This window comes from Strigops habroptila, chromosome Z, assembly GCF_004027225.2.
Source record: "Strigops habroptila isolate Jane chromosome Z, bStrHab1.2.pri, whole genome shotgun sequence".
Taxonomy (NCBI): domain Eukaryota; kingdom Metazoa; phylum Chordata; class Aves; order Psittaciformes; family Psittacidae; genus Strigops; species Strigops habroptila.
This window is the reverse complement of record NC_044302.2, coordinates 19,915,563-19,929,001: the sequence shown is the minus strand read 5'-3', so window position 1 is coordinate 19,929,001 and position 13,439 is coordinate 19,915,563. Positions and strand designations below refer to the sequence as shown.

At 38.2% G+C, this 13,439-nt stretch overlaps 1 protein-coding gene across 2 annotated transcripts in view; it reads left to right on the top strand.

The window, feature by feature from the left end:
- The window catches only part of LOC115600725 (core-binding factor subunit beta), a 43,078-nt gene that overhangs the window by 20,290 nt on the left and 9,349 nt on the right, over positions 1-13,439 (top strand). Inside the window, exons 4-5 of one of the 2 annotated variants that reach the window (XM_030470016.1) lie at positions 2,409-2,525; positions 7,553-7,679. In XM_030470016.1, the coding sequence (XP_030325876.1) occupies positions 2,409-2,525; positions 7,553-7,679 (244 nt within the window). The remainder of the gene's footprint in view (positions 1-2,408; positions 2,526-7,552; positions 7,680-13,439) is intronic. The other variant, XM_030470015.1, reaches the window with a different exon arrangement.

The window sequence follows — 13,439 nt, the reverse complement described above, 5'->3', positions numbered from 1 at the left end:
ATGGTGTGAGGTTTTCAGGGCTCTGGTTCAGGAGTAGGGGCAGAATACTTTATCTGTAAAGGTCAGGCTGCATGCCAGAGGTTCCCCAGCTGCTCTGTCAGCAGCTCAGCTGTTGGTCAGCATGCTTGGAGCAGATAGCAGGCATCAGTAATCACATCATCTCTGTCAACTTGTTTCCCTTTTTCTCCCTTGACTTCTGAAGACTCACAGAATTTCGAGCGTTGCTCAGGCTTGCAGGTGATGCTTAAGGCAGTGCATTGGAAGTACTGAGCCCTCAACAGCTCCATCTAAGCTACGTGCTCTTGCACTGAGCTCTGAAGTTTGCATACAGTGCACAAGCAGTGGCAGTGATATAGGTAACTGAACAGCCGCTGAAACAAAGCAGTTAGTGTTAGCATAGTATTCCTAATTGAGGAAACAAGCAAAAGTTACTCTGCTTCTGGACAACTTGAACAGCTACATTTTGTCATCTGCAGGAAGTCCTATGTAACTTTTGATGGCCCAGGCTTTTGTTGTGGGCCAGAAGGGTAGGAGAGGCTAGGTGAAAGGTAAACCCTAAAGAAAGATCAGCAAAATGCTTGTTTGCTTCTTCAAAAAGTGACTAGCATTAGCATACAGGCTGTTTTGTCTTTGCAGACCCACAGCTGGGTGATGCTGCTTTTTTCTTTGGAATTATTCTGCATTCTTCTTAGAAGAGAATGACTTCTTATTCTAACAGCCACTTCTAAACTACTTAAATGCATCTATTAAATTGACTGTGCATACTTCGTTTATTTCTTGTGAGATGAATGAGTGAAGATGGTGCTGAAAAGGTCTAATGTTGTATTTCGTGTGCTTGAAATGAGGGCTGTGGGAGGTGGTTTCCTGGTAGTCCATGTCTTACTCATGCTGGTTCTGACACCTCTGCTTGCGAAGGCTCTTGGCTGGTAGATCTGCACTCTGCATAGTGTGCTGTCATCACGGAAGAGATAGGTATGATGACTTGCATAGCTAGCCTGTGAATACAGGACAGAAAACCACTCCGCTCTTCTCAGTAGGAGACCCTGCAGTAAGAGGTGATAGGAAGATATGCTTGACCTGATCTTGCTACTTCTTCATTAAGCTACTGCACGTTTTACTAATAAAAACCTTTAGAGTATGTCACTTCATACTGAAGTGTTATAAGTTGTAGAAATCAGGCTCGGAGATTAAATGTGTATTTTCTTGGGCAAATAACACTTGCTTGTCAGTTGGTTTTGTGTTAGTTGTTCCCTTTCTTCCACTCATGGATTGCCTTTCATGTTGTTCAGTACTTAGTTTTACTAGGACAGCCTTAGCGTTAGGAAGGCTTACCTTCCTTCTGTACCTCCTGTGGCTCTAAGACTTTGCTTTTTCTGTCAATTCGACATAGACAGACTTCTGTTCCATGAGGGGTTTTGAGTTGCCAAGTAGGCTGAAATAACTCCTGAGGGTTGATTTTTTTTTTTTTTTTTTTTTTTTTTTTTTTTTTTTTTTTTCCTTTACAATTTAGGGAATTTTGCTGTGGTGGACTTTTTTTTTTTTTTTTTTTTTTTTTTTTAAGATTGATGTCATTAAATATAAGGGTTCAAATTCATTTAGTGTTGTATTTGCTTCTTTTTAAATTTCCTGTGTGGAGATTAATCTCTGGGCCTTGGAAGGGGAAATACTTCTGCTTTAAATCACTGTATCATCTGCCATTATCTAAGATGTAGGGCCTTAAGCTCATGCATTATTCCTTGCTGCAGCTGAAGGCACTGTGTGCACATTGATGCTGCAGATGGGGTTTGATCATGTGGTGGTGCTTCTCTTTAACAGCCTTTCACAAATGCTAGGGTAGACACAGGAAGCCTTATTTTAGCATGGTGTATGTATAGTTATTTTACTAAACTAGTAAAATAGTTTAGTAATTGACTAGTTGGTAAATTTGAGGAGGACTGAAACTGGTGTTTATTGTTTGTTGAAAAAGCTGGGATAAAATCCAGCGTTGCTTGGGAGTAGGAAAGCATGTATTGGTTTAACCATCTAAATGTGCTGTAAAGGATCCTCCCCGTCTGGCAGCATGCCACTTTCTTTGTGACAGAAAGGTAAGCTGACAAGAAAAACACTTCCTTTAACTGAAAGCAGTAACAGAATTCTAACCAAATCCTAGTGCACGCCAGTTTAAAATGAGAACACATCTTAAATTTATTCCATCCAGTACAGTAGGCAAAAGTTACAGCACTTACTTGATTAAAATGAGTTCTTGGAAAGGAGGCAGGAGAAGCTGTTAAGTGGAGTCTCATGTTACCAGCTGGTTTGGAAGTTCTTCTGAGAATATGTATAGAAGCTTCCTGTATCAGTATTGTCACTGTGCAGGCATGTGTGCAAATGCTTTTAAATTCATAGCATCTGTTTTGTTTTTATTTCAGGTGTACTTGAAGGCACCTATGATTCTTAATGGTGTTTGTGTAATCTGGAAAGGCTGGATAGATCTTCAGAGACTGGATGGTATGGGCTGCCTGGAATTTGATGAAGAGAGAGCACAGGTAAGAAAGATGGTTTGCCCATAGCTACTGTGCCTTAGACATTCTTCTGATGTTCTGGAAGGAAACGCACAGTCAGGTAGTGATCAGACATTCTAATGTACTTGTTTCCTGCCTGCACTTTGAGTACAAATTCCAAAGAAAACTCACAGTATAGAAGTTCAGAAATAAGTGGTTGTAGTTAAACTAGTGTTTTAGATTAGATCAGAATATTAGGGGCAGGAATCATCTGTAGTTTATAACTTTGTGGGTGATTTAGCACTGTTACTATGCTGCAAAGTAGTACATCTTGAAGTATTGGAAAAGCTATGTCTGTAATATGTAATGATTCAACTGGCTAGTCTGTTTTAGCAGTTTACTTTAGGGTGTTTGGGGTTTTGAAGTAGCTTTTTGTTTTATTACATATGAGGGAGGATGAATAGGTTTTTATCATCTCTTCTCTAACAGTGGTAGACTCTGCTCTGTTAAGATATGGCAGTTTTTGAGAACGTACTTCCTGTCTGTTTCCTACCAGCAAAGTGACTGTCTAGCAGCTGAATCTTTGGACGTGCACAAGAACAAACTAAACACAGAGGAAATAAATCTAAGTGCATATTGTATATATAAGGTTCACTTACACAGCTGTAGGGTTCCTTAGTTTAGTCAGACTTGAGATAGATGCTTGCTTTTGAGATGTAGCTTGGTAACAAAGCTACCAAACTGATACTAAAAGCAGCTGCACCAGGTTTGTGGGGGCTTCCATGCAGTGGTCAGTAAATTTGGTGTAGTAACATCAGTTACCAGAGTTATGATTTTAATCTCTATTTTGTGGTGAACTTAGCAGTTCATTTCTGTAGTTTGATAATTTAGAAATGTTAGAACTATATGAAGGCAAAGTCCAAAGTGAGTGTGAATACAAGGGGTTTTTATTTGTATGGAGGTATGTATAGCTGCAAGCTTTGGGGTGCCTTGCATCTACTTAACTTAAGAAGCCAACTTGCATGTTAATGAAATCATGTCATTGTGACTATATTCTGGGTTAAGCAGAAATACTTTGTGTCCAAATAGTGTCTGTGAAATAGTCACAGCCCTGCAAGCTTTCTTCAGGATGCCTAGAAAGAGAGGGTATGCTATGCTATTCTGAGAATATTCTGTGCCTCCTTTTGTTAATCCATGAGAAAAGCCACAGAACCAAGCTTTTACTAGAATGCTGCTATTTGCTGTGGCATTCACTCCTTCCAAAGCTGGGTGCTGGCATTTTGAGCTAGCCAAGTTCCAGTGTGCTCCTTGGAAAGAGAGTAACTGCTGTAGATGCTGTTGATTAGAAGACCTTTAGACTATAACAGCTTCCACAGCGAGGTCAGACATAGACCCCTGCGGATGGTACAAAATCCCAAGGTTCTTGAACTCCAGCTATGAAGTTTGATATGTAACACTTAAATCACATGACTTCTGAACTGAGACGAGACTGATTTGAACGTGTGCTTAGGAGGAGATAGTGTCATTCTTCTCCAGAATCGGATAGTTCCTGAAAAAAGTGGAAACCCTTCCAAAAAGGGTGGTCACGTGACTTGTGGGTTCAATTTTCTCTTTTTAATTTCCTGATAAATGTTTTTGCATGCTCTTGGATTATTTTAGTTCCTGTATATGCTGTATTAACTACACTTGAGAATTCGTTTTTGTTGCCTTCAGAAAGTGTTTGTGCACTGAGCATGTTATTTAGCCTTTTTGTTTTGCTGGGTTTGGGGTGTTGTGTTTTTTTGTTTTCAAGGGATGTATGCATGCTTTCAGGTGTCAGGGCTTGGTTGAGTTTTGGGTACAGGGTGCTGAGCTGGAGGTGTTACACAGTGTGATTCTACAGAGATACACTTGAACTCAGATGCAGTTGTAATTTGTTTTCAGTCTGTATTTCTCAGCAATTACAGGGAGGTCAGTGGTTGTCTTATTTGCTACAGTAGTAGTACCTAAGAATTCCCAGTGTCGTAAGGCACTAGAGACACAGAAGTAGGTGCACCCTTGTGTTTGTCAGTATTATAAACGTTTGGGCAATCTTTTACATTCTTCAGTTTCCTTTTTCCTGTATCTGTCATTTTGCTTCCTTTTTTTATAACTGTATTAATATTGCCAGTGGCAGTTGACCTAACTTCTGACTTTGATCCCCAAATAACACTGATGTCAGAATGGGTTTAAGTGCCTTGTACTGTGCAGCATAGCGCCAGTGGTACCCACTGTCTTCTGTAACAAGAGGTCCTGTTGGCATTCAGACACACCCCCATATACACCCCTTGCTCCTGTTTTCTGGAGGGCTTTCTCTTATGCAAATAGAAACTCTTAAATGAAAGAATTAATAAATATTTATTAAATATTTAAATACTAATATTAAGTGTTAATATGAAAAAGCTGTCTTAAATGGAAACTCCAAAACTATTGCATTTTCCTATCTTTTACTTCTTACTGTGAAAGGATAAAATTTTTTTTGCTGCTACACTTTGGAAATTATACTACCCTTCACCAGGTCAGAAATGTTTTAGGAAGAAAGACATCCATAACAATAAGGTATTTAAAATCGAACTTTTGAGCTAGTGTTCTTTCCATTTAATTCACACCCTGTTCATGTCTTACTACTAAGCTGTCTTATTTTTTGTTACGGGAGGCCCAGATTCAGCTGCTTGTTCAGACTTCGGTGGGCTAACACACACAAAGCTCTACATATGTGCTTGAATATCTTCTCCATTTGGGGCTGAAATTTCCCTGGGTTTGATATTTATCTTGAGGGTCATCAAAAGGCTGTTTCTGTCTTTGGCACTTTTGTATGTCTTCTGTAATAGAGCATTCTTGCTATGTGTAGTTAAAAGTGGTGGTGGTTCTCACAAAGTGTTTTCTTACCAGGCTGCTGGGGGAGAAATGTGTATGAGTGGAGGAGGGATGTTTAAGCTTCTCTTGGTTTTTGTTTTTCTACCTGGGGGGGTTTGTTTTGTTCTGTTCTCATGTTGATATGGCTCATGTTTTGCTGCTTCTTTTTCTTAGCAGATTCATACCAGAAGCATTTTCATTGGTTAAAACCAAGGTGGATAAATTATTTGGTCTCATACAGCTGAGTTTACTAGGCTATAATTACTAGATTTGAATGAGATTTGGAAAAAAGTTTGTTAAATTCCTGTTGTACAAGATCCTGAGGTGTTTGTTGGTTTCTGTTATAACACATCACCAGGAGTAGAGCAGAATTTTTTTTTTTTTTTTTTTTTTTACTTAAACAATTAAGTTCTGATGCTTCCTCCACCCCTGTTCTCAGACATTAGTAAACCAATGTTTCAGCTGTCAACATGTTTTCATTCTGGATGTGAACATACTGATTTATTTCCCTATGAATTTCTAATCTAGTTTCTTTTGGTTATGACCATTTCTTTTACAATATTCTGGCTGAGGTTATATATTAACCTTTTATTTCATGACCACTTTAAATGATGGTAAAATGCAAAAATCTTGCATTAAAAAATATGCTTTCATTTAAGTACATTTGAAAAAATAGGGTAAAAAGAAATAGGGTGTTAAAGACGTAATATTTGTAAATAAGAAAGAAGGCAGCTTTTCTGTAGTTATCTAGGAGACAAGCTTATGTATCTTATCTCTATCCTGCTGCATTATTAAGAACAAACTTACTTTCCACTGTCTGACCTTGGTTTCTAAGCATGTGCAAACATTAAGATAGCTATAAAGGGCCAAATTCTACTCTTAAAAATAGTACGTAGTGTTAAAATGTTATCTTATTGACAGCTTTGAACATTGCCTTTTGACGTAGCTTTCTGGGGAGCTGGCTGTGCGGGGTTATTGATTGGCAGATGTTTGTATTTAAGTGTGTTAGGCCACGGGGGGCACTCATACACATCATTTCACAAAGTAGCTTCAGGCTGCACCGTTGCGCCAGCGGCAAAAAAGGCAATTTAACGCTCTCTCAGACTAGGGATGCTTTATTTTAAATTAAAAAATTTATGCACTTAATCCCTAGTTGAGCTCTCAACATGCTTGTGTCCTCTAACAGTCAAGGTTAGGATTTTTACTTTTTTAAAATAAAACTATCAACTTGAAAATAACATTTGCATGTATGTGGGAATCATAAGCAGAGTTAGTAGTAAGTATAGCTGAGGAGTTGGGAGATGGGAAACCCAGTACAGTTTATCCCTTACTCTTTTGTGGAACCTCTTTAGACTGGTCTCCTCCATTCTGAACACTTGAAAATTCTAGTGGGGAACAGAGCCATCTATTTTAATGCTGAGCAAAATTTGGGCTACAAGGTGTCTTAAAGAGAAATTATTTGTAACCCAATTAATAGTGGGTTACATATTAAAAACACTTTAAAACTTTTTTTTGCATTAATTTATTAAATGCATTTGTATTCAAAAGGCATTGTTGGAAATAAACAACAAGGTTGTCAAACCTACAGTTTCTTCCATGTTGTATGGGAATGTGCATAAATTAGTAGAGGAATAACTTCTGCTTTGCGTTTTCTTACGCATCTAAACTTAAATAATTTAAATTATACGTAAGGATTACAAACATTCCTACTGATGCACCTTCAGCAGCTTTTGGTAAAATGGAGGGATTTTTCTGTTTGTAATTTAGATAATACTTTTAAATGTAAGATAATTAAATTACCATTATTTATGTAATGATGCTGGTGAACTCTGTCTTAGATATACCTGTGAATACTGCCTTCAAAATTATTTTTATAAGAATAAAATTCATTGCCTCTTTCACGTAACTTTTAAAAGAATAAAAGAAACAGCATTTTAAACTACTTTGGAACAGCAGTTCTCCTTTGAAAATGTATTCTAGTAGTAGCTGCATTGCAGCTTTGGATCTCTACTGCTGTGATGAAGGTGAGTATTATTTCATTAACCTATATTGGCATTTGCTGGAACTCATGTGTATTCTAGCAGATTCTGTAGGACATTCTTGTCATTGCTGTCAAACAATCCCTAAAATTCAAAAGAAATGTGATCTGGTAGAAACTAGGATAGCCTCTTGTGTCACTCTGTTGTCTGGTTTGGTAGCAGGAGGATGCATTGGCACAACAAGCCTTTGAAGAAGCTCGGCGGAGAACTCGTGAATTTGAGGATAGAGACAGGTCTCATCGGGAGGAAATGGAGGTGAGGGTTTCACAGCTGCTGTCAGTAACTGGTTAGTACTTTCCCAAAACTTTAGATTTGTTTCCATTTTTTGTCTATCTGTACAGTTTGTGTGTTTGCTGTTCGATGTTGTAATTTAAAAATTGCAAAATACATTTGTTTTTAACTTGTAAAATGAATTTCAAATTTTGGAAGCTTTGACAAGAACTCTCTGATTTTGTCCTTTTATCCTTTCTGTAGATAATCTTTGTGGGTACTTAAGCTTTAAGGGTACATTTCAAGTTCACTTCATTTGATCACAGAGCTGTTGCATCTCTCTGAACTGATACTTTAATAGCAGAGAGGAATCTTTTCCCCAATGCAGTTCTTATGAACACAGGAAAGGCTTTGGGAGCTGTGGGCACGTAATTTTGTAGCTGACTATCCCATGCTGTGAGAAACATTACCAGTGTTTTTAGACAGATGCCACAGTCTGCTTTCTTTTACAGGCTGGTGTTATTTTCCTCTCACCTTTTTCTTACTGGCAGGAGTCTTATTCTTCTATTTCACCGATGTAGTTCCTCCTGTCTTCTTTGCTTCTCTAGGGCCCCACAGTCTTGAATCTTGTTCCCTCTTGATGAGAGCAGATATTACTGGGATCAAGCAAAGAGGAGCCAGGAAAGAGAATGGAAACCAGCTGCTCTGACATGTCAGAAGGGCAAGAGCTGTAAGAAGAGGGGTAATACATAAGGAGAGTTGGCAAGTTAAGGCAGGCTGTAGGCTGGGCAGAGAATAGGGAGAAAACAGAAACACTTTAAATTTCTTTCCCATATTAACTTTGTTTTCTATTTCCTGCTTCATCAGTGCAGCCTGACTTTACTATAATCAAATGTGATCAATCTGCTGCTTTTCAAGTTTTTAGAAAATTTGGTTATTGTTACTGCTAAGCTACTTCTGGCATCCTTATGGATAATTGAGATTATTAGCCAGGCTTTCTTCCCTTCCAAGTACAATTGGAAAACATTGAGCATGAGAACGAGAGGAGAAAAAGCAGATGCAAAGAACAGTACCTCTCACTTTGAAGGGATGGCTGGTGTGCCTCTCCTTGCAAGCGCTGATGTAGCCAGGTCAGGTATCAGCTGTAGCAAAGGTAAAATCCTTGTCTTGGAGGCCTCACTGCCACCGGATCCTTAGAGCAACAGCAAGATTACCTGAATTTTTCTGCCTCTGTCACAGCAGAGCTGGAACCTGCTTGTAAGATCAGTTCATCAGGAAGGTGGAATTAACTTAAAGCTGTTCGTGAAGACCTGTGGCAGCCTGCCTGAATTCTAACAACACAGTAGGAACTTCAAGCATGGCCTATGTCCTTGACCTCAATTTACTTCAAACTTTTCTTGACTTTGTTTTCCTCTACTGTTCCTTTCTTCCCCACTCCTGTTACTACAGAGAAGCTGCTGTGTGCTTAGTGAGTGCTGAAGGTTAAAAAAGCATGAGGCTTCCTGAAATATCTTCTGGCATTCTCTTGAGACTTATTCTTTCCTCCAAGTGTAGAAAACGCTTATTTGCAGCTAGGATGTGCAAGAACTCTCAATTAACAGTGAGACTGAGGTAGTATTGGGCATCTGAGTCTTCATGGCAGACATCAAAACTTGTGACACTGAGACACGAAAAGCGACATCCCTAGCCAGCTGCAGGAGCTGGATTCAATAACTTCCGAAAAGACTCTGGCTTTTAATAAATGATTAATTAAATTATATTCTTCTTAGCTGCCAGTAGACATTTTCTCTTTAAGCAACAATAGTCATTGCCCCAGCTCTAAAGCACTGGTTTAGATCACCTACAGAAAGGAAAAAAAGGAAAAATTACTCACTTGAAATATGTTTAAGCGGAATGAAGAATATTGTCAAAAGGTACTTCAAATTTGTGATGTCAAATACAGGTTTTTAATAACTGAAATACATTGTTATGCATACTTTATATTTTACTATACATGTTTAATATGTATAACCAAGAGATCATTGCCTCAGTTATTTGTAGTTCTGTAATTGGTTTTTTACATTTCAGTTTTTCATTTGTATGTTTGGCCACATGTCTGGAATGTTTACAGATGAGATTTTGCACTCTGAATCTTAAGACTGCATAAAATTGTGATCTTTTGGGGCAGGGCAGGGGAGAAAGCTGAGATAGACTTAAAATGCATTCCTAAGGAGGAATTGGGTTTCCAAACCATTGTTTTGCTGACTTTGACTTCAGTTGTATTCTAACGCAGTGTTGGGGAGAATCAAATGAACTTTAGTCAGTAAGCACTTACGTAAGGTGCTCATGATCATCATACAGAATTCTCAATAGAAAGTAATGCAGAAATGTGTATTCCTATGTTGTATTTATGGCCTGTATCAAATTTTCCAGTGCTTACATGCTGGGTCAGCTTGTACCCTATTGACAGTTGTGTTGCTGACAGTTATAAAAACATTAGTCCAAACTGTATTGTGTATTGTTTGTGTAATTTCAACAGGTGAAATAGTATCTTCGTTTGCACTTGAAGGTTTTTATGGCTAGAAAAGGTGGGTTCTGAGTGTGCTGGGTGAACTTTTATGTATGTTACACTGCACACAGATGAAGATCCCCTCAGCATAATCTTTTCAATATGATAGCTGTACATCTTTCATCATTAACTAAAACTGAAAATTTTTCTTTCCTGCTAAGCTTGGGCAGTAAAACTCAGAATTGCCAGACCTGGAACAGGATCTCATCAGTGTTAATGATTATTTTAGGAATTGCAACACTGTATAAAATCAGGATGTTTCAGACAGCAGAATTACTGCTGAAATGCCTTTAATAGAGACCAGATTCTGCTTCAGTGGGGGAGGGAAGGGGAATCCTGCAATATTCCACCCACTCTTACACAAAACAGAGGCGCCAGCTCTTTGGAAACATTTATCCACCCAAAGCCTGGCAGCATATGAAAATGATCAGATTCAGTTCTTTTCTTACACAGAAAAGAGGCTGTATAAATAACATTCCTAGTCTAAGTCTCTCTGTCGACTTCTAAAACTAAGTGGTATATCCTTGCCTAGGAGTCATCAGCGAAGGCTGTTGGAAACAATAAAAATGGCTTGTATGTGGCATTGCCTATTAGAATGATGATACTTTAAAGGTGGGAGGAATAGCAAGTGCAGTAACAATTTAGGAGTAATGACACTACTAATTTTAATTTTTAAGTATCCTAAAAAAAAAAAAAACCAAAAAACCCAACCAGTAAAAAGAAAAAAAAAAACCAAAACCCCCAACCAAAAAAACCCACCACCAAAAAAACCCTCTTGAGTGCTGTCAGGTTTGTTTGCTTTCCTTTCATCACATAATGTCACTTCCATTGATGAGTTCATTAGTACAACAGATCTTGTATTTTAGTGAACATTTTCTTTGCATCTGAGGGCAGAATCAGTGGTAGTTGGTAGCTTGTGCTTGAATTTCCAGAAGTGATCAGATTTCTGTGTAGTTACAGCACTCTAACGTAAATAGGGTATGAGTGGATTTAAGAATTTTCACTGAAATTCAAGTGCCTCTGAGAGGAACTGCGTTCTGTTGTATTTTTAATATTTCAGTTCTGAATACAAGATGCTTTGGGGTTTTTCTATCAACTTACATAGCTTGGTCACATCAGATGCTACAAATCCTGCCTCACTGTTCAGGATTCTTTTGTTTCAAAGATGCTTTTGAAGTCAGTGTTCTTAATTAATGCCTTCAAAATTAATAATGAATTCCAGTGGCTTTCACTTCTACAAAAACGTTGGAATACTGAGGCAGTAAATGTTTAATGATACACATGAGGAAAGACTTTATCCCCAGTTGAAGTCTATGGTATGTTCAGGAACACTGAGCAACTTGGCCAACTTGCACTATTTAGTGGCTTCATACCACTAAGGCAAAATTCTTTTCCCATGAGCAAGTGCCTTACAACGGGGAACTTGGTCCCAGGCCATTTCTTTAGGGGTGTGTTCTGGAACTGATGCCACTGAACAGGTATATGAACTTGAAGTATTTGTACTTTTGCCTTTGCCAAACTAACAGAAGAGAGTGGCGAGGCTAAAGGAGTATCAGCAAGGCAGATGCTTAATTTCCACTACTCTTTCTCAACTGAGATGCAAGGGGATAGAATCAGTACTAGTGTGTTTTGCTGTGTTTTCGGTATGAATAACCAGAGTTCAGTGTCAGGATGAGAAGTGTTTTACAGAAATCACTGTGAGGTTGCTCTCTAGATGTACTTGAATCTTCCAGCACAAACAACTGCTTTTTATTCAGTGTTCTGGCCATAGTAGCATAGTGCAAAATGCATTACACTGTCCAGAATGAGAGATTTACACAGCCCCTGGTTGGAGAAATTAGAATACATTGAAAGTAACAGCATGTGTTCAGTCATGAAAAGGAGCAAGCGGGTGCCTCCTGCAGCCCTTCACTGGAGCAGCAGGTACAAAGCAGTGGATTTCAAGGGTGTGGGTAAGGAAAAGATGCCAACTCGTGTTGCTGTGTGCAGACAGTCGTTTTTCTAAAGGTTTGTTTTGTATAGGCAAACTGTAACTTCAGTTTTTAGGTGATCCGTTTGAGTGCACAGTTTGTCCTACTCTGCTAGTCTTGAGCTTAGCCAAGGACGTTCTTCACATTACTCCATTTTTGGAGGAGGGTTGGAGCTCTTCTCAGTTTTCCAATGTGATTTGTTCAACCAGCATCTTTTAAATGTCATTTTTCTGTGTTGTGTTCATTTCCCATGCTACTGCTGTGCACTGTATTTTAGCAACACCATGAGTAAAGAGGCAGAGTGGTTTGCTCTTCCCTGAAACAGTCTAGTCTAGCAATCTGTCTGGCTGTGGGCTTGTGCTAAATATAAATTACGTTAATGGCTAAGCAGAGCCATTTTACAGAACTGCATGAAATTCTCGTTTAAAATCCTTCATTGTGCTGGAGAAGAAGAAGAAAGAAACAAAATCGAGTAGCAGAACTAGCTTTCCTAGTCTTCCAAGGTTCTAGACAGTGAAGTTATTCTCTCTTTTATTAAAATAAAAGCGGCGGGGAATTTAAGATGAAACTACTAGTGTATATATAAATGCTGTAATTTTTGTCGAATATAACTGGCTTCAGAAGAAAATAGTTTTTTGGGGGTTTTTTCCTTCTTTCTCCCATCCTTATCAAACTCTCTAATTTTTAAGGCTTTTTTTCCCCTCAAAAATTAATCTGGAATGAGTGTAATTACTTATTTTATGTTCATACTTAAAATACATGCTCCCCAAACAATATAAAAATAGTATAACCGTTAATACAGCTTTTTGGATGTGAAAGAAACCCAAAATGTTAATTCTTCATATGTGGTGGATAGTGCAGACTTGTGTATGTGTGTTTGTGTATGAGCATATGTGTATGTATATAATGTGACCTGTTTATTTTCAGGATAAATACAACACAATTTAGGAAATAGATTAAAGTACGTGTATGAATATGCGTTGCCTCAAAAGGCTCTAGAATTTGAGTGTAGTACAAGTAGGCCAGTAAGGTTAAGACTAGATTGTTTCATTGTTTCACAAGAACTTTTCAATAGCTGTACTTGTGCAGAAGTGCTATGGAATGCATATCTCAAAAAAACAATTTGTGCTGTACAGAATCAATGCTGAGGGTAGTAGAGAGGAGATCAATCTTGCAAATCAGGCAATACTGTAATATAAGCATCTTCTTTCAGTCAATGAAGGTTAGAAGGGGGCTGAGCAATAGAGGAATACTGTCTAGAGGTAATCAATATTAATTATAAATTTATAACCTTTATACCAGCTTTCAAACAATACTT